General features: G+C 45.4%; 2 protein-coding genes across 2 annotated transcripts; both read right to left on the reverse strand.

Moving 5' to 3' along the window:
• Positions 1 to 1,150: 1,150 nt before the first annotated feature.
• VHL (von Hippel-Lindau tumor suppressor) lies at positions 1,151 to 3,642 on the reverse strand. The gene is made up of 3 exons (XM_062610784.1): positions 3,410 to 3,642; positions 2,965 to 3,075; positions 1,151 to 2,682 (listed from the first exon to the last, which is right to left on the reverse strand). The coding sequence occupies exons 1-3, from the start codon at positions 3,594 to 3,596 to the stop codon at positions 2,498 to 2,500; spliced, it is 483 nt and encodes a 160-aa protein (XP_062466768.1). The 5' UTR covers positions 3,597 to 3,642; the 3' UTR covers positions 1,151 to 2,497.
• Positions 3,643 to 3,827: 185 nt separating this feature from the next.
• On the reverse strand, positions 3,828 to 9,664 carry THUMPD3 (THUMP domain containing 3). Its single transcript, XM_062610779.1, has 9 exons — positions 9,404 to 9,664; positions 9,083 to 9,160; positions 8,046 to 8,585; positions 6,866 to 6,996; positions 6,381 to 6,450; positions 5,905 to 6,020; positions 5,601 to 5,711; positions 5,238 to 5,361; positions 3,828 to 4,983 (listed from the first exon to the last, which is right to left on the reverse strand). Exons 1-9 carry the CDS (start codon positions 9,617 to 9,619, stop codon positions 4,852 to 4,854), a joined length of 1,518 nt encoding a protein of 505 aa, XP_062466763.1. The 5' UTR covers positions 9,620 to 9,664; the 3' UTR covers positions 3,828 to 4,851.
• Positions 9,665 to 20,520: the final 10,856 nt, after the last annotated feature.

Consider the following 20,520-nt stretch of genomic DNA (forward strand, 5'->3'; position numbering starts at 1 on the left):
ATGCTGTAAAGTGCTGCTAATTGTAGAGAGGAAGTTGCTAAGCTTTTAAACCTGATGTATGGCAGGGGGGTGGGGGGTATTCCATGGCTTGTCAAGAGGAAAAATCAACACAACACATCGGAAAGCTAATATTAGCTAAGTATTCACAGAATTCATATCACAAGAAAACATACCCACATTGCAAGAGGAATAGGGGAGGCAGATGCATGAACAGGCTTCTGCCTCAGACTTCGTATCTGTGTTCAGTCCTTTCCTCTCCCAAACTTCTGGCATAACTTTGGAATACTCAATTTCATCCGCAAAATGGAAATAGTATTTCTATTGTTATCTTGTCTCAGGAAAGTATAAGATTTCAAGCATGGATTGCCTCTTGCTATACATTAAGGAAATGATTTAACTAAATGTAAAGTTCAGCAAAGACAGGATACTCCTATGATCAATGAGATCAGGAGGTAGTTTATATGTTTTTGGCAAGCCACAGATATGTAAGTATGTTTTTCCTGTCTGCCAACATGCAGAAATCCAAGGAATCTGATCCAAAAGCAGCCAAACATTGTACTAGGAAAGCATCACTGACTGGCTGTGTACTGGAGGAAGTCACAGACTAATGGAATAAATTTAAATTATTAAACGAAGCAACACAGGAGATCATAGACCCCACATAAATCAGGAACACACAGAAGGTTTGTGATATGTACAGATCTGTAAAACCTAATACCTACTGCGGGAAAACTGGAGTTGTGCAACCTGTTTTCTGCGCCAGTTTGGCCGTGCTGTCACAGTAACCATAACACAGAGTACCACAAGGACATCAGGAGAGAAACTCCTTTCTTGAATCTGCAGGACCCCACCTGCAGGAGCACCCAAGGTCTTCCAGGAGCCGGGTGACATCCTGCTGTCTGCTCCCAGTGCCTGCACAGGCAGATCTGCAAAAGGTGGCGAATGCACAAATTGTTGTGTAGCTACATTTGTGCAAAAGCACGGCCTGAGGCTGTGCTATGTTTTTAGTTTTAGCCACCCCTCAGTCTCACAGCTACAGGAGGCTGCACAGTTTGTAAACTCAGTCCAGGAGTATCTGTCACTGATTAGCTATAATGACTTTCAGGAGTATCACAGGAATACAAGAATAAAGACACAAACACTGTGAGGCTGTGTGAAAGAATCAAACAGCATGGATTTACATTTTTAGGACAAAGATCAATTCATACACTTCAAATATGTAAGAAAAAACAAGTCTACAAAAAGGGGAGACATTTCATACTTACAGAACATGTCGACAGTCTTCAGTTTCACAGCTGTTTCTTAGAATGTGTAACTGGAAAGAAACGTGTCACAGAAATAACCTGCTATAATCTTCTACCACTCTGCTTCTAACAGTGAACAGCACTGCATCTGTTACTTGGTGGACAATTCACGTATCTGTAAAAAAACTACACTGCTTGGAATGACGTGCATGTTCACACAAATACACATCCTAATTGAGGCATGAGGGAAGAGAACATTGGTAAGCAAATGTTTTCCCTGCTTATCTAGCCTGCAATAAAGCATAAAGCATGGATCTGTGAGACAGATCTAGCAACAGGCCCATCTGAGCTGATGCAATTTGCTATCTGTTCCTTAGGAGACACCAGCAGCTCAAGTGGTCCCTGCTCCCCTGAAAAGGCCTCCCAACTACTGGACTACTGCACTGCCACGGGAAAAGGCAGGATCAAAGCATCTACTGTCTATAAGCACAACCTGTAACGGGAAGCTCTACAGAGGAGAGAAGAGCCCCTGAACTAGGACCCCAGAACTATGTCTACATGGCTGACTGGGTTGATGACCTTCAGATCCAAGCATGAAGGATAAATAAGGCATCCAAGGTACAATCTGTGTAAAAACGCGTCAGCCTGAGCGGGCTTACACATGTAAAGCCAAAAGGCAGGAAAACCCCCAAGCATTTACACGTGTCATCTTTCCACCAGCATGATGTTTTGATGTTTCATGTCAGGTCCCAAGAAGGGGTGTCTGAAACTCTCATGTACACAAACACCCCCCACGCTTGGTTGGTCACAGGCAAATTCAGGCCAAGTGTGAGAGTGAAATTCCATTGAATGCAAATTATTCAAATGAAAATGGTGTGGGTCTGCCACTTACAATCATTAGAGTCTGAATTAAATTAATCTTTAGCGTAATTTACTGTCTAATACAATGAAAGCTAATCTGTATGCTCCAAACAGATGACCTGATCTTACATCCCTGTGCGGTGTTCTGACGCAGTCCAAATAAAACTTCTGAGCTTCCTCCTCCAGAGTTGCTGGTTCGCAACACGCATAACAAACCATCATGATCCTGGTGTGCTTCTATGCACTGTTTAGTCTTTGGGAGCAGACTTATCAAGTTAACTGAGCTCATGTCTCAGAACATAAAATACAGACAACAGATCTTAGCATGTTTGGTGGCATGCTCCCTGCTTAAACTCTGTGGTTTGCTATACGAATGGTCCGGAGTAATCATATTATTCCAGAACTCCATTCCTCAGTATTTCACTTCTCTCCAGAGAAAGCCGCTGAAGATCCTTCTTAACATCAGGATGATCTTCCAGCTCTTCGTATAACGACCGAACAATGTCCAGTTTCCTGTAGTCCACTGGTTTGACCAGACTGCGAACAACCTGAAGACATCGTTCTTTCAGGGTGAACACTGTAGTTAAATACAGACATACACATAGCCTCATCACAAGGGTGCTTGTTAGCTGCTGACTCCAACACAGACAGTACTTCCCCAAGTACATGACCCCAGAACATGGCACGCTACCCCAAGTGTGAAGAACTTGTTTCCTGTGGCAAGGCACAGTACAAAACCCATCACGGACCTCTTTAAAACTGCAAACAGCCCTGTTAACACCACAGCTCTGTCAAGAAATCCTCTCTCTCTCTTCATATTTGAAACAGACCTTATATGAGGATCCTATTTCTCACTTACCTGGCAGCGTGATGTCTGCTTTGTTCACATTGGGAGCTGCTATGAACAGCTCCTGCTGGTTGACAAGGAGCCCATCGTTTGTCCCTGCATCCCGAAACAGCCAGAGATGACCTGGGAGGAAAGGAAAACACCGGCCTTTTTAATGAGTGGTTTGAGGAGCTACTGAACCAAAACGCTCTCCAGCTGGGCTCCCTACTTACAGGCAATCACTGCAGCCCTGGCCACCTGCGTGACTGGGTGTCACCGAGGAGGGAGAAGGGGAAGACAAGCACGGCTGCGGCCTCCGGAGCCGAACCGAGAGGCCCAGTGGCGGAGCGCAGGCCCTGCTCCCCGGGCAGCCGCAACTGCTATATCTGACCCCAAACACCCAAGGGGAAGCCCGGTGGAGCCCCCCCCGAGTACCGCCCGTCCTCAATCAGGCCCCGTCCCGTTCCGCCGCACGCACCCCGGTAGCTGTGCATGACCCGCCCGGTGCGCGGCTGCAGGACCGGGTAGTGACGGGGCTTGCCGTCGAAATCCACCCACACCGGGAGGACGGAGCGAGGGCTACGGTTGTTGAAGACGACCTCGGAGAGCTCACGGGTGTTAACGGAGCGCAAGCACGGCCCGACGCCCGGCACCGGCGGCGCCATCACCGCACCCGCTCCCCTTCGCGGCGGCCGGGAGCGCGCATGCGCCAGGGGGGCGGGTCCGCCCCCCTGGCGCATGCGCGCTCCCGACCGCCGCGAAGGGGAGCGCGCCCATGCCGGTTAGCGACACTCGGGACACCCGCATCACCGTTGTCATCGCTTTATCACACACAACGATGTAGTAACAAAGGGCTCCGGATACGGAGCATAAAAGAACACAGTAAAGACAATGCCTCCTATGGAAAACCTGAAAAACTTTAATAGTTGTTAATTCATCCGTAAACACAACGAGTGTGAACAGTTTTCAATGGCAAACTCATGTTCCGAGCCAAGGAAGAGGCTTGGGAAATCGCAGTACATTGACAGGAGGAAAAAATATTTGCAACGTCAAGTTATTCAACAGGTAAGATTTTGGTTAAGTACTGTGGCACTTAAATCACTTCAAATTTAAACATAATGCCACCTGGATGTGCCTACAGCAGACACTGAAAACACTAACTTGCTAATAGAACTGCTAAACATTTCATTCTCCAGTAGTAACTATAGTTAGCTAAGGCTGTGTGTGTGTGTCCCCTCACCCACGGCAGTGGTACATTAAAAGATGGATGAGATGTTTTCTAATAGCTAGCACTAAGTTGAGGTAACAGGCATGAAAAACAGTAGCATCAGCATCCTGTTTGCTAATTGGCATCTGCTTATCAGACCGTAATGAAACAGACAGTGGTTTATTATCTTAGTGTACATTTGGGCAACTGTATAAACTATAAAACTTCAATCTGGAAAAATCCTACATTCAAGAGACACTATCGCTAAGCCCTTCAAGGCAGCAGTCTGAGTAGTCTTGTTAGTCACTTTCAGATACATATACAATTTCCACAGTTTGGGAAATAAATTAACCATTACCTCCAAAGCTGCCTCAACCTGTTTTCTACTGTAAGCAGAGGAAATAAACGTTGAACTGAAAACTACACTGAACATGGTGGAGAAGACTCAGGCAAAGGAAAGCGTTACTAATTCCATTACAAACTTTCACCACTTTAGGGTGGTGGGGAGTAAAGAGGTGATTTAAATAACAACATTTCAGAACATAGTACAGGCAGTAGCTCTGAAGTTGATCCCTGGTTTAGTATTTGTGTTACACAATTCTACACAGGTCGTTGGGTTTTTATTTAGGAAATGACAGGTGTACGCTCTTGGATGTCTGCTTTACCAAACTGCAATTCAACAAGTTCTGGAGGTGTCCCTTCTTCTGTGCAGGTTACCAGAACGATCGTTTTTCTTCTGCTCTTTCCCAGGTGCGTTTCAGGAGGTACACTGAAGCGTGAAGGCCCCCGACGTTCACCCATAAAGTCTGAGCTCTGCGCCAGATGTGGCCCAGTCGTGACAAGGCCTACACGGCAAAACACACAGCCAAAGAGTAGTGGTGGCTTCCAAACAAGCGCAAATTTGCGTTAAATTATTTTTTATTATTCTAAATTGTATCTGAACAAAATGTCAAATGGCTCCTCAGGTCCAAAACTGTGTTTAAATGTTACTAATTATTGCTCTAAAAATAGATCACCTTCTGTCATAAAGACAGCTTTCAATTTTTCCTCAATATATTTCCAACTGTAAGCAGGTTTGATTTTATTTCACAGAACATACCTTGGCAAAGCATTTCTTGTCCTGTGTAAGCAGCACAGCCCTGCCTGTCCCTGGGGTGCAGATCCGGCCCATCTCCATCAAGCAGGCTGGATACAGATCCCAGTTCTTCTTCTTGGACCCGATTCTGCGACATAAATTAAGATTCCCTTTGTGATCACTGAAGAACAGTTAAGTGTTGTTGGTCTTTCACACACGGATTAGCTCATTCAGGACTATGTTTACTATTAATTTCAACCTCAATTTTTAATATAAAGTATATAATACTTCTCAATTAGCTAAGTAACTAAGTAGGGAGAATACTGGACAGGACGGCATATGCAGCAGCAGCAGCTCAGCACAGCACCTTTACCAGCGACACCTCACCTCTTTCCAAATGGCATGTCTGACACAATGATGTCCACAGATCCAGTCCGCAAAGGGAGATTGCAAATATCCCACTGGATGATGTCTAAGGGTACGCCCGGGGAAATATTGCTGCAAGTGCAAAGATGGTTATCTCAGACATGGTTTATGGAGAGTATTTTTAGATTAAGGAGGTCTATAATGTGGGCAAAAAGAACAAATGTGAAAATACAAACAAGACAGTCAAATGCATGAATGCAAAATGGATTTCTCTGCACATAATATTACAGGAAAAGAAAATCACTTCTCTCTTTGCACTTCTCACCTTTCTTTATTCTCATTTTTCTTTAGTAAAGAACAGATGTTGTTTGCTGCTCTCTTTACAGCTTGAGGGTTGTTATCACCAGCAATGTGGTAGCAGCTAGGCCATTCTGTAGCTCCCTGGGGGGAAATATTGACAACAAGCAACACTAGCTGATGAATTTAAACTGATGAATTTAAAACAAAACAAAACAAAACAAACAGAAGAATCACTCAAACATGACAGAATACAGTGATTTTAAAATCCTGTATCTGTTACAGGTATTATGAACCTTAAAATTTTAATGTACTTTCAGACTTAGTTTCTTCCTGCTACAGGTTTGGGAAGCAAAAAAACATCCCTTACAAAAAGTGCACCTGTTTGAAAGCTGCCGAGACACTTCATTAGTTCACTGCTCAGTTATTAACAAGGGAACTTACATATCATTCAGCTGCAGATACTGTCATGTTTTATAAGTTATAAAATAAAGGAGGAATCACCTCTATTGGTATTGCACCTGTACCACACATAGGATCAATTATGATGTCCGTTGGCTGTGGATCACAGAGCCTAAGGAGCAGAAGAAAAGATGTGGTGAGAACTCTTAAAACCATGAATTTCTGTAAGAAAGGAAAATGGAACTATTTCAATCACTCTGATTAGAACAAAAAAACCTCCTATGTGATTCTCCCCAACCCCCCATTCATTAATTAGCATTTTATAAATAGCAGTACAGGGAAATACTTTCAAGCATGTGATACATAATTTTGTTGGCTAACACAGCAAACGTTTACTTTGCTTAGCTGGAAAACATCCGCTGTCAATTACAAAGCACACTGCTTCAGCAACTATGCTTATTTTCTTTCTTTCTTAAGAATTAACAGAAAAGGCTTTTGAAGAAGGGGTGGGTGGACAAAGGATCTAATTTCCAAAACAAAATGACTTGTTAACTGAGAATACTACAACACTATGCAATTGCACTGACCTAAGCATGCCATAAGCGAGAGTTGAACGCAGAGTTGTGGGTCCAAAATGTGTAATATTTCGTCTGTGAAGACTCTCTTCTGTTAATGCAATACCCACAACTACTTCATTATTGTGAATATTCAGAAGAACCTAGAGAAAAAAGCTTGAGCTATATTTCAGGAGTAAAGAGAAGTTATCCACAGTACGACTGGTAAATATGAGACTCAAAAGTGGCAATTTAAAAAACATGAACTACACATAAAAGAGCACTCCTTGAAGAAAAGCAATGCACCGTTTTATGGCAACAACGGACAACATTCTGGAGAGCATTCACACATTTGCTCATTCACACAGAACCTTTTACACAAGAGTTCAGAAACTGCTATAACCACAATGCTGATTTTTTGAAAGTCGTGTTTTATAAGTACGGGGAGAAGCTGGGTTCTGCAAATCACAGTGAAGCATCTACAAAGCAGCAATTAAATCATATTTCTAGTCCCCTCCATTGTATTAATCTGGAAGGTGAAAAGCTTGCTCTAGGGCAGCAGGCCACCTCTTCACATACATGCAAGAAAAAATTGGGGTTTCTGACCCTCAAAAACAGTGGACCAGTGAACTTCTGCCTTCCCTATGAAAAGGAGTAGATACTGGACAGTTTAACAGTTTCTGCCCCCTCACCCATAAACTACAGCTTCCAGATAGCGTATCTTCTGCTAACTTACACCCATACAAAACAGCAGATTAAGGAAAGATCCATTGAGGGTGAAAGTAAAGCAGAAAGCACTTATGTTGTATTTAAATATGAGTAAGACCAAGTGATAGAGAAGGAAGCAATACTCGGTACTCGAGCTTTTGCTGCAATTGAGGGAGAGGGGAAAGGTTTTGGGCACCAACTCGGGTGATGTTAGTCAGCTGACTCAAGAAGACAACAGCATTTGCAGAGCAAAAGAGGGACCCAGAGAAGGGGACATGTGGGGGAGCACACTGGGCCAACAAAAGGGATCACTATGATGGATGGCTAAGGCAACTGGTGGGATGTCAGGACACACACGATGTGCCCATAAAATAAGTGCCTCTGAGGAGGCCATGACTTCAGCATTTCAATTTTCAGTTCCAGAGTCATCTGGAGATCCGTATGCAACAGAACTAAGAGTTTTTACAAAAAAAAATGCAGGTATTTCCAAGGCACAACACTGTACCTCCACATCAAAGTTAGTCATGTCAGCTTTCCACTGGAAGTGCTCCTGCACAGCTCCACCGAAGTCTCTTGCAGCCTCGTTTGAGGTAAAACTGTGCTTGTCTCCTGCTCTATTGCATGTCACACGGAACTTCAACACCTTCGCCTCTCCATCACTCGTCCTGCTATCATCAGCCTTGGTTTCAGTCCCAGCACCTGCCTGCAATTCATCTTTAGCATCTGATTGTTCATTGTTACCCTCCTCCTCTTTTTCCTCATTTTGAGATGCCACTTCTGGTGTCTTTTCTGTATCCTGACCATCAGCAGGTTCCACACCTGCAGTGTCTTGGGCATAGTCCTCCTCTTCCTTGCTGTCTTTCTGATCCACTTCTTTGTCTTCTCCGTCACTATTCAGCTTCTCTTTCCTCACAGTACTCTGTGGATTGTGTTTTTTGCGTTTTGTCTTTTTCTTTTTTAAGCTGTTGTTCAGCTCCCAGACTTTCAATGGATCATTCCAGGGCAGCTTTTTAACCAAATCTTCCAAATCCTTCAGAGCATCCTCCTTTAACAGACAAAAAAAAATTGTGATTTATAGTCATTCCATCCCTTCAGAAGCTATCCTTTTCCAAAAAGCCTCTCAAACTAGTTTCCTAACCATATGCCCACATTTAAGAAGAGCTTATAGCTTTTTGTGCTACTTACGGCATAACGACACTGAATGACACAGAACTCGTATTTCATAATTGTGTCTTGTCGAATAAACACCTAACACTAAAATGACTGAAGTGATACTTCACTGTCTTGTGTCTGTGTGACCTACAAGCATGGCATTAGCTTTCATCCCAGATTTTGTCCATGCAACATATTTAACTGAAGAAATGATGGTAGACAACATGACCATGCTTCTGTTTGACAGATCAGCAACGAGGAATCAGGATAATACCATAAATAACCCCCCAACTTGCTCATAAAACACAATACTTTCTGTAACTAGTGCTACGTTAAAAAAAAACAACACTACAAACCCCAGAAACAGTTGAGAGATGAAGAGTAACTCACCTTGGTTTCTTTAAATTGATAGTCTTTGAACTCCTGAACAACAACAAACAAGTTATCCACTGACCTTAGGCGATGGACCTGGAAGAAACGAGAAACCGCGGCGCACGTTACCGACCAGGCCTGCGGAGGGGGCTGCGCTTGCTGCCGTTAGCCGGGAACCTTACGGCCCCAGTTCAGGGACCGCGCTCTCCCACTCCACCTCGGGAGCGGGGTGCCCGGCTCAGCGTGGGCCGGGCCCTGCCGCTGCCCACAGCCACAGCGGCGAGCGCGGCACAACCGCCCCGGTACCAGCCGCGGCCCCGGCAGCGGGAGGGAGCGGACCTGCGGCAGGCCCTGTGCCGGGACCTCGAAGTAGATCTTCCCGCGGTCCCTGCTGACGCGGGAGGTCGAGCCCAGCTTCTCCTGCACCTCCTCGGCCGCCATCAGCTCGAACCCGGTGGGCACGGTGGCGCCGATAACGGCAGCCAGCTCCGCACCCTCCCCAGCCGGGGCTACACCGGGACCAGGCGATCCCGCATGGCCGGCCGCCTCCGCCATGTCCCCGCGCCGAGGGACCGAAGGACCGGACCGGACCGGGTCTGACCGGACGCTCCCACCACCCAGCCGGCCCCGCCGACAGCACACACAGAGCCACGCGCCGCCGCCGCCCGCCCCTTCCGCTTCCGGGCCGCGCACCGGCCAACTAGCCGCGGGGCGACAGCGCCGCCTGCTGCCCGGCGGCTCCAGCCCCGGGCCTCGGGGCGCTCGGTGGGGCGGGCGGCCGGTCCCGGCTCTGCGGTCGTCAGCGCGGCAGGCCGCCGCGGGCGGGAGAGCCCTCTGCCTCCGGGTGTCAAACCGTGGGTGGACACTGCCTGATTTGCCCATGTTATAGAAGTACCGAATTCCCTGGATCTTCGGGATGCTGCTCTGGGAATGCGTCCAGCACCAGGACTGATTTGTAAATAAGAACCTAACCGCTATACGGGCTTTTTTAGGAGGCACAGAGGGAGAGACAGGCCACTCTAAATATCTTCATAACCGTGGCTGCATCAGTGTGATGAAGTACGAACTGCATGAAACTGCAGGAGCACTGTTTTCCATCCTCTCCTCTCCAAATCATAGAATCAATCAATCACAGACTGGTTTGTGTTCGAAGGGACCTTGAAGCTCATCTAGTTCCAGCTGCCTGCCATGGGCGTCTTCACCTGTTCCCAGCATTGGATTTATAAATGTAAACCCAGCTCGCCCCTGCAGCTCGCTCTTCCTTAGTGGCAGTACTGGCAACAGCACTGTTTGTTTTCGTTTTCCCACGTACGGTCTGATTCCGCTCTGGCATTTCAGTAACAAGCAGGGTGCCTCAAGCACTGCACTTGCCATTGAGCCTTCTGAAGCACTGCTTTGCTTTCACATGAGAAGTATGTGTGTGAGAGTGTGTCTCAGAGAGGGAAGGTGTGGGGTTTATGCCATCAGTTTATTTTTAACTTGTGATTCGAGTCTGAAAATACAGAATTTAAATCATGGGATTTGGGTCATAAACACACTGGAGAAAGTTCCTGTGAAATGGGTTCTATGATGAGAATTTAAAAATAAGCTAAAGCAGAGAAAACCACTGGGGTATGCTTGCATCTTGTGATCTATAGCTGGCACCCTGAGAGATCTTTCCAGTGTGGTGGCAGTTCCACAATACCGGCTGCGATGGCACTGCATAAACTTATATCCCCATGCAACTGCTGAAGCAGCCCGTGGTGCTGCCCCTTTACTGCAGTATTTACAAGGTGCAGATGAAGTTGGTGTGGTTTGCCAGCCAGGGGATCAGAGCATCCTGCTCCATGCCTGCAGCACTACAAGGGCACACCAACAGCAGTAGGAGTCCCAGCAGGCTGGGTCCTGGGGTGTGCGTCTTGCTGCTCACATCAATGTTACAGGTTTTGCTTAGCTCTATGCTGCAGCAATGCCTGTAGTGGGGGAGAGCTTTGTGGATCAAGTGGGATAACGAACTCGTACTGCTGAGCTACTCTCACCAGCAGACTTTTCAGCATATTTTGGTGAAGGTATTTGCCAGACACTTAAATTAATCCCATATGTCTGGTCTATCAGCAGCAGCTCTGACCCTTCCCAGCTGGTCTCAGATTGAAAGGTGAGAACCGGTAATGAGCCTGCCTTGCTTCACCTCCTGAAATCTGTCCAAGCATCACTCGCAGAACCATTTCCTGCCAGTGGCCAGGTCCTGCAGTAGCTGAAGACAGCTGTTTGTCTAATACCCATACAAGACTCTTAGCATAATGCCCCACTTTGCTTGCAGCTTTCCTCCCAGAAACTCCTGACATGCTCTGTGGATGTAGAGCTGAAGCATCTTTCAGTTTAAACAGGGGGAGATGTCACCTTTGTGAATGACAGAGGCAAAACCACTCAGACCAGCACTGCACAGCACAATATGTGACAGTGGGAGTGAGGAGAGATTTTTGCCTGAGGATTCAGGACGAACCCTCCTGTGTGGGAGGCACGCTGGCAGTGTTCTGTTCAGATCTTATCCTGAGAAGGGTCCCACACAGTGAATTAGAGGACAGGCCTCCCACACGATCTGGAAGGTGCAGACTCAGCCGTCTGCATGTCCTTGGCTGCCGCTGAAATCCGTGTTATTTGTTGAACCCTTAGGAAAACTCTGCAGTTGCTTTCAGTGGGAACGTGGCGATGCCCTGTGGTGATGGCACAGCAGCGCTCTATGGGACAGAAGAGAGCTGACCTGGCAAAACTAAGAACAGTTTCCATGGAATCTAAGTACTTTAATTCTCATTCCTTGATCAACCTTCAGTTATAGAAAGCTCCTGTATATTTCAAAGGCTTCTCGAGTGAATGTGAGATAGCACCTTTTGTATTCCATTGTGTATTATGTCATTTCTATCTCTTTCAGTAAAACCACACCATAGATATGTTGGTCATTGGGGCTGCAAAAATATATAAGCTGGCAGATAGTGTTGCAAATGTAGATGGAAAAAAGGATTGTTGCCATACTGTTCTAGGAGTAGTAGCATGCATGTTCGCATTTATCCAAACAGCCAATTAATTTTTTACATATAGATAATATCGGACATGTGTTTTGGTAGGAGAGAAAAACAACAAACTGCCTTCAAGAGAAACCAGAGTTGTATTTTCATGCCCATTATGAACCCCTGTTCCCAGAACCAAGAAATCAGACTGGCTCACACAAGAGCGAACCTCCAGTTAAAGCAAGAAGGTACCTGTTGGGTGGATCTGTTAGGCTTGTTACAGACTGAAGCGGTTCCTGATGAGCTGGCAGCATCGATTTCACAGCTGGTTTAGTGCATACCTGAAGAGGAGCATTACTGTCCATTTGTCTGTAAGGTTTTGTGCGCTGGGTGAATTGGGTCTGTCCATTTGGAAGGTGCGCTTCAAACAGCAGGCTGAATCCCAGAGGACATGGTGGTTTTCTTCACTCTTGCTCATCAGGGTTAATCAGCAGAGCGATGGAAACAGCAACCATCCAGCTAAAGAAAGTGTCCTAATATTATCCTGGAGTAAATTATTTGTCTTATAATGTTGGCATATAACTGAAGAACATTCACAGCAAACTTAATGTGCTAATAACTTATGCTATAATTGGGACTATAGAATGAATATAAACAAAGAATAAACTGGATTTTGCATCATCATGTACCTCAGAATAGGCGTATGAGTGTGCACAGAGCTGTGTGGTTAGTTGCCACTGACTTGCTGTCTGGCATAATTTGCAGATTTGTTTTTAAAAAGCACGGTTTGGGTCTCTATGTGGTGAATTGGGGTTTTCTTTTCATTTTTGTTACTAGCTTCCCCCATGAGAAAATTTGGGGTTTCTGTCTTTTTTGGGTGTTTGGGTTTTCTTCATAGGTGACCTGGTGGATAACTGGATGGATTCTTTCAGTTCAGACCTAAATAAGGCAACTCGGTGACAAACCATTCAGAAATGTTCCGTTTTCAAAAGATGTTGTTTGGCTGGAGATAGTGAAGCAAACAAATAAACAAAACTCCCAAGAACCTCAAACAGCCAAATCCTTTCCTTTCTCCAAAGCTCGGCTGCCACTTTTGGACTGTTTGTGCACCACCGTGCCCCTGTTTTGCAGGGATCAGAGTTTTCTTCAGAAAGTCTCTGGAGTCCTTTGGTGAACAGCTCTGAATCTTAGAAGTGAAAATCAAGCAAATGAATGCTTGTTGGCTTTAGGGCAGCATGAGAAGGATGCACTGTGCTGGGACAAGGTGCACTGCAGCAAGTTGGATTTCAGCAAAACCTATGGGGCAGGGGGAGACGTTAGCATGGACTGTGGGGGATTGAAATGCCGGTGTGTTTGCAAACCACTGTCAGTCAGACAGCTTGCAAGAGCAGCTTCCCTCTGTGCTGCTGGTGAGGGGCTGGCACAGTTCCATTTGGAACTGCAGTGCCAGCCTTCCAGTGAGCCAGAGCTAGCTCTTGCGAGCAGGAGCACTGGGCAGTGAGGCAGGCAGTGGGATGCTCTGGGGCATCGAGACCTGATGGCTCTTCCTGCTGCCACACGAGGCTGGCAGAGCAGTGGGCTGTGGGGCAGAGCTGGGAAGCCATTCCCTAGCAGTGTTCTTCATCGAGTTACTTCATTTTTCTTAAGTATTGCTATTTCCTATGTGGGAGAGAAAGATAATATAGTATAGTGTTTGGGATTCTCCAGATGAAGTATAAAGTCATGTTATTTTAAACCCCAGAGTTCAGAAGAGAGGTGAATTGTCAACTTAATGGTTACCGGATGGCAGAGAGTTAGTATTTATGGTGAACCCTGTGCCTTGCCCAGAAGAGGTGTGAACTGAAACTAGTGGGTGATAAGCCGAGCCAAATAGTTAACAACTTAAAATGAGAAATTGCATAGCAAACCCTTGTTACTGGAGGTATTTTGTTAACAAGGGGATGGTCCCACCTTTCCTGTCCCCAGCAGATTTCGCACGTGAATAAACCTCAATTAGCAGCCTCTGTATGGGCAGCATGGAGGTTGCAGAGCTGTGTGCAGATGATAAGGCCATAAAAGAACAACAATCTTATACTATACAATGTAGAAGATGTGCTTAAAATGTCATACTGATGAAGCCATTCAGTGCTGGATCGTGCACATCTCTGCCTCGAGAAACCCAGGTTTGTTCTCTATGAGGTGTGTTAAATGAAAACTCTGCTGAGGGAGCATCATCTAGCAAGAAACATAATGTGCACACAGAAGTTCACACCATCAACAGTTTCATGAAAGCAGTGAAAGGTGTTAAAAGTTCTTGCTTGACTTGGACCAGAATAAATGAAATTAACTTCTTGGATTGGTTTAATTAATTTGGTAGGGCATAAACAGATTTAGAGATGGCAAGTTTTGTTTGCACCTGCCTTGCCTGGAGAATCTGCTTATATTGAGTTAATTTCAGAGCTGTAGGATTAATTTGGTGTGAACGGGTGTGATTTGTCCTGCAGTGACAGGGATGTGTTGTATAAATCCCATCCAGCACTTGATTTTGCAAAGGCTGAAGTTCTCTGAGAAAGGAAATATATTTTCTTCTAACCCAGTCCCTCAACACACAGCTGCAAAGCCTGTGACTTTCAAGACATACCTGAGGAGGATCCTGGTCTTCATGAGAAGAACAGCACAAGTGGGGCTCCTCAGAGAAGCCCAGTTTTATAAAAAAGCATAAAGGAGTGCTGGGATCCCTAAATATTCCAGGCCATCATGGGAAAGCTGGAGGATAGGAATAGTTAATATCTGTGACACATCATCTTAAGAAATCCACATCAAACAAAACCTTTAAAGTGAGACAGTTGATCTTTTTCAGTGTCTGGAATTTGCTACAGACCATCTCAGTTTTTACTTTGGGCTGAAAAACATCATGATTAATCCAAATTAAACATCACAATTGATCCAAATCCTTGGCATCTTCTCACAGCGAAGTCCCATGTAAGCTACCATGTGTCACTCCAGATGTGTCAGCCGTTCAGTCAAGCAAAAGCCGGTCTACATTAGTGATGTGCAGCTGGTGCTTCCCTGGTGTCTCTCATCCAAGGATGATGCGGGCTTTGTGTTGTAGCAGCAGCGTGTGTTGGGTCTGGCAGAGTGATACGGGTGTAGCTCAGTTTTCATGGTCTGCGAGTTCATCTGTCCCCATGTCCATTGTAATCTTGGAGGCTGTTGGGAAGGATGAAGTGGTCAGGGTTTTCAGGATCCTGTCTGCAGATAGCCTGGAATGCCTGGTGGAAAAGACAAGAATGGTTCCAGACGTACTGCACCTAACTTCATTAGCGGAGGAACTATTGCCTTCACTCGTTTATTTGAGGTGGTTTGTGGCTACTTGATGAGTTAAACTTCAGGGACAATGGAGTTGATTGTCTGAAATGTCCTTGAATGGAGGGAAACATTTCAGACACCCTAGAAACAGTTCTTTGGCAGAATGGCAGAGAAGGAACCACAGTGACAGCACCAGTTAGACAGCGAAGAAGGCAAACACAAACAGGTGAGAAGCACTGACCTCCGGTGGATCAGGACTCAGAGCAGCCAGCACTCTTGTCTTCCTAGGAATTACCAGGTAACTGCAAATGACTTTTTGTACCCTGTGGCAGAAGCATGGTAATTATCACTGCTAGCACTAGCACCATGCTGCTGTCTTCATTCAGTGCTACAGTGGAAGCTGTGCAGGTCTTACCTGGACTCAGTACCAGTGTATTCTGCATGGTTTTTTTTCTCCAACTCAGTGCTGCATGACACCTGTTTTGTTTTGAATATGTACATTTCCAGCTGTCTCTCTGTCCTTGCACTAGCATGTCACACTGCACGACAGAGGAGGCTTATCTATTGGTTGTGGTCACAAGACATTTTAGATCCAAATATGTGAACAGCAAAAACTCAGTTCCACACATTTTCCTGTGGATATGAAGAAAACCACATGTCTGTGTAAGAATGATGGGCTTTCTATATTCTGCTTATTTAGCCATAACTTCTTTTAAAATACATATGAAAACAGTAGAGTGGATTAATTTCTGGGATAACCTTACTGTCTTTACTAGGTACATTTGAGGCTCATCTCAAGGTAATCCTGGGTTCACTGTGATAATCAAAATCTGGAGAAACTCAAGAAATAGTAATGTTTTGCTCTGTTTATATCTCTTCCTACATTCATAAAGCATCTCCCCTCTGGTGAGCTATCTTAGATCTCCGTATCAGAGATATCAACTTAGCCTTAGTGAAAACAAATGCACTGCAGACCACCAATGAAGCCCTGTATACGGGTCTTGCACATGGGCAGGAAATCACTGCTCTGTGTGCGTGGTTGTTAAGAGAAGTGCCAACAAAATGAATACTTGCATGATGCTGTTACTAAAAATGAGTTCCCAAGGTACTCCAGACTTGTGAAGATTTTTATAGACCATTGCTCCATTTGGCAGTTAGAGGGTAAAAAGGAGAGGTGCTTGAAAAGCTGTAGTCAGAGCTAGCCGAAGCCCAAATCTTATTTGAGGACGGATGAGCAAGAAAATCAAAGTTTTTCTTTGATTTTGGATAAACATATATTTTAGAAAATTAATTTCTTCGAAAGGCACATTCAAGGAAAGAGTTTCCTGTTGTTGCAGCTAATATAGATCTGGATTGCATTTTTTTGCTTCTGGTAGATGGACTGGGTTGGTCTTTAGTTCAGAGAAGAAGAGGACAGTGGTAGCTCCCAGCTCCAACCATCTGGTCTCAAATTCTTGAGCCACTGTTTCCCTTCTCTGTTAATGTGTGCAAGTCAGTTGTTAGGCATCTGAATCCAGCTGCCGGGTACCTCCAGCAACCAAAGAGTCTTGCCTAATCTTGTAGGTACCTAAAAGCTATGGATACCCAAATTTCTGCCAGCATGCATGAATGTAACTGCTGAATTCCTGAAGCTGTTCATCAGTTCGTGCGCAAGGCCTGGGAGCATTCTCAGACACGACCTACTCTTTTTCCAACGTGCTCATGGAAACTCATCCAGAGATACCAATCTCTTTCTTAAATCAAAGCATCCTCCACCTGATCCCTTCCCAAAAGAAAGATACTGCGACCTTCTGCGGTTAGCTTTATAGGCTCTCTTTTGTCTTGTCAGTCAGGTGGAGGGAGAGGGTCCATCAGAGCTCCTCTTCCACATGACCTGGAGAAGTCTTCCCTGTGGGTGTCCTAGCCCTTTGTTCCAGCTCCGTGTGGGTTAAGTCTCTGCTGTTGCAGTCACCTCTCCCATGTCAGTACTTACCGGACCATTGCCTGGTCTGGGAGCTGAGGTGCTTCCCTGAGACAAAGCTGACCATGATTCCAGCTCCCCTTCTGAACCTGTCAGGGCAAGGAGATGTAATTCAGCCAGTGGGTGTGGGGAAAGCCATTTTTCCAGAGGAAAAGATAATTTGTCTTACATGCCACGGGCCAGGTGGTGAATTTCAAGTTGGACACAAGAAGTATTTAACTGCTTTAGGGTCTGAACCATACCTCCCTTCTCCACATTTCTTGCTGGCTAGCTTAGGTTTAGATGGCTTTCTAGATCCCTCGCTGAGTATTTAACCATTCATCTCCATTATGGCACTATGAAGGAACCTGTCTGCACGCCCTGGTCAGTACTGTGGATCTCCTGGCAGCAAAACACTGCCCACTTACTCTCCACCCCATAATAACACAAGCTACTTTAAGCCCAAATCCCAGTGCTTTTCACAGTGTTGAGCTCCAGTGTGATTACACACTGTAAATGGAGCCTAGCCTCCTACGCTGTTTAGACATACTTGAAAATGCAGTGCTCCACCTCTAAAATGTCTCAGGTAGTTATGAGAAAGTCAATGAAATTATGAGGTGTGCAAATGCTGTGGTAAATAAATACATACCCAGTGAGGAGAAGAGCAAAAAAGTGTTTGAAATATACCAGGAACTTTGACATGTTTGAAGCCTGAGTAGCCCAGAGATGCCAGATGCCCTGATAAGACTGAGCAAGCAAATTGGTGTCCACCCATGGGTAGCATTTAGGGCAAAGCAGCTGTGGGTGTCTCCTGTAAACATCTACAATTTCCATGTGCCTGACCTTTCTGTGCGGTCTGAAGCTAAAAGCAAATCACTGGCACCTCACTGGACATTGGGAGTGTTTAAGTGAGTTTGTGCTCTTGCAGAGCCTTATATCAAACCCTGGTGGGGTCTGACATCCTCCCCAGCAGAGGTGTGCCCTGAGGGGAGGCAGAGCACGGTGATGCTGTGTGGCTGCTGTGGTCTGACATCTCAAGAGGTACCAGAGCCTGTGTGACACCCATCCCTGGGACTCGCACTGGAGCAGTGGTGATGGCACTTCTCTCCATGAGCTGTTCATCCATGGAGGCTCAGCAATCACACTAATGCAACAGCCATGAGGTGATGCCATGAGCAATGCCAGTTAGGGAATAAATTTCAGAAATTAAATGGGATTTTACCAGTGGTTTCAAATGTAATTTATTAGGTTTGGGTGTTTTTTTTTCCTAAAATGTTTAATGCCAGACATTGTATCCCGCTTCCTAGCAGTTTTCCCTTTCTTCCTACTGCAGGCAGCCAGCCTGCATACTCTCTCACCATAAACCTGTGACCTGAGGAAGGATCTGTGCTGCTCTGGCTGTTGGTTTATGGGCTCAGTCCTTAACAAACACAAGAGTTTAGCAGAACTTGGAGAGTATGAGTCTGATTTCCAGTCCTACCAAATCCATCTCTTGAGCACGTGCAACTATTGGCCTCAGAGAGGTGATTTTCAGAAACAGAGAGCAGTCTGTGGCTTCAAATTTGTTCCCTCGAAGCTGTATGTTGTCCTGCAAAGGGCTGTCTCAGCTCCAGAGGTGCTTTGTGAAAATACACTTATGTTTTAACAGCTTGAAGCCATTAAGTAGGTAGTGTGAGCTGGGCTTTCATTGTTTTAAAGCAACACCTACACTGGGCCATTACTAAATCAGAAACTGGCACAGCGTGCTCCTCATCAAACCACCTAATTGGGACTTCTGCTACTGAGCTGGAAAGTAGGTTTTGACTTAGCCTAATGCTGGAAGGACATTCATGCCTGGATGTAAGGCAACAGGTTCTTCCAGTTTGTGTTCTGACAGAATAGATCCCTCAGCTGTTTATTGTTACTGGGATCCCTAGTGACCCTGTGAATGAGAACTGTGGGATCCTTTATACAGCAATCAAGTTCCTTCACTGCTGAGATGAGATGTTGGTATGTTTTACAACTGTGTGGGTTTGGCACACTACATTAAAACCAGTGTAAAATCCTTTGAGCTTCAGCTTTAAGGACAGAGCTGTTTTCATGCCTTCTGGTCAGGTCTGTCACGTGAAGCTTCACTCAATAATTCCTGCATTCAGTTTGCCAATGCCAAAGTTTGGAAAAATTAACTTTACATAAAACCATCAACTGGTAGAGAATCCCTCATGTGAAAGTTAAACTGCTCCCACGATTAATCACTCTTACTGCCTTTTTTACAAGGAACCAGTATTTTACAGGCTTGCTGTATACTGTCCCTGCCTGGTGTTACTTTCTAAAGCTTTGGAGCAGAGTTCTTTCTCATATCTTGCAGGGTAGAGCCCAAGTTGTCTCCTTCAGAAGTGAAATCAAAAGTGTTCTCATCCAATATAAAAAAGCTGTGAGCAGCATAGGAAGCTTTTCAGTGAAAACAGCACGTAAAGGTGTCGGGCTCTTTTCTTCTGTAACCTCTTGAAGAAAGTACTGCTCTCAGGGGACTCTGGGCAATAGCTTTACCATTTCCTCTTCAAATGTCACTCTTGCTGTGTGCTTTTTGGTACTGTTTTCACTCCCTCTTCTGCATTACTTCACTGCTACTCAGAAAGGTGCCATGGATTTATTGCAGAAGTGAGGGTTAAGTATTGGGATTTGTTCCAGTCTTTGTCTCTGGAATGTTTTTGTACATTTTTATAGCACACCATCTCTGTTTGTTGCTGATGATAAACAGCCCCATATTTTGTCTATTCTAATCTCTCCTTGCCTTTTTCTCAGTCCCCTACTCTTAAAACACTCAATAAACAAGCTGCCCAGCAGTTTGTGCTGCACTGTGTTCCACTGGTTTTGTGTTCCTAACCCGTGACCCACAAGCGCAATCTGAACTCCTGAACACATTATTTTGGCCTGAAGTCTGTTCCTGGTTCTTCCATCCCAGGGGTGTTTTTGCTGCCCAGTGATCCCAGAGCAGGCGTCCTGTGTTACGTGATAAGAAATGCGAATGCTAATCACACAACAGAGCAGGCTTTGTGCGTTGCTGGGGCTGTTGTGGTGTAACCCTGTGATGAGGGTGCTGTCCTTGTCTGTCACATGGTAGACACGTGAAAATCGTGTGGCAGGGCATGGACTGTCTTGTACAGGCACCAGCTACAGAGTCTGCGTGACCTAGCATGGGTGCAGGGTGAGGATGCATGTGCACAGTTACTCTATTCATCTGCGTAATAACCCAGCATGATCTG

Source organism: Pezoporus occidentalis, unplaced genomic scaffold (genome assembly GCF_034315485.1).
Source record: "Pezoporus occidentalis ecotype Australia unplaced genomic scaffold, CSIRO_AGI_Poc_V1 ctg149, whole genome shotgun sequence".
In the NCBI taxonomy this organism is placed as follows: Eukaryota; Metazoa; Chordata; class Aves; order Psittaciformes; family Psittacidae; genus Pezoporus; species Pezoporus occidentalis.

Coding starts and splice junctions, on each gene's coding strand:
- VHL (XM_062610784.1), bottom strand. CDS start 3,596: ATGGCGCCGCCGGTGCCGGGCGTCGGGCCGTGCTTGCGCTCCGTTAAC. Junction 3,076..3,409: donor GGTCATGCACAGCTACCGGG/GTGCGTGCGGCG, acceptor CTTTCCTCCCAG/GTCATCTCTGGCTGTTTCGG. Junction 2,683..2,964: donor AGCAGACATCACGCTGCCAG/GTAAGTGAGAAA, acceptor ATTTAACTACAG/TGTTCACCCTGAAAGAACGA.
- THUMPD3 (XM_062610779.1), bottom strand. CDS start 9,619: ATGGCGGAGGCGGCCGGCCATGCGGGATCGCCTGGTCCCGGTGTAGCC. Junction 8,586..9,082: donor ATCAATTTAAAGAAACCAAG/GTGAGTTACTCT, acceptor TGTCTGTTAAAG/GAGGATGCTCTGAAGGATTT. Junction 4,984..5,237: donor ACAAGAAATGCTTTGCCAAG/GTATGTTCTGTG, acceptor TTTGCCGTGTAG/GCCTTGTCACGACTGGGCCA.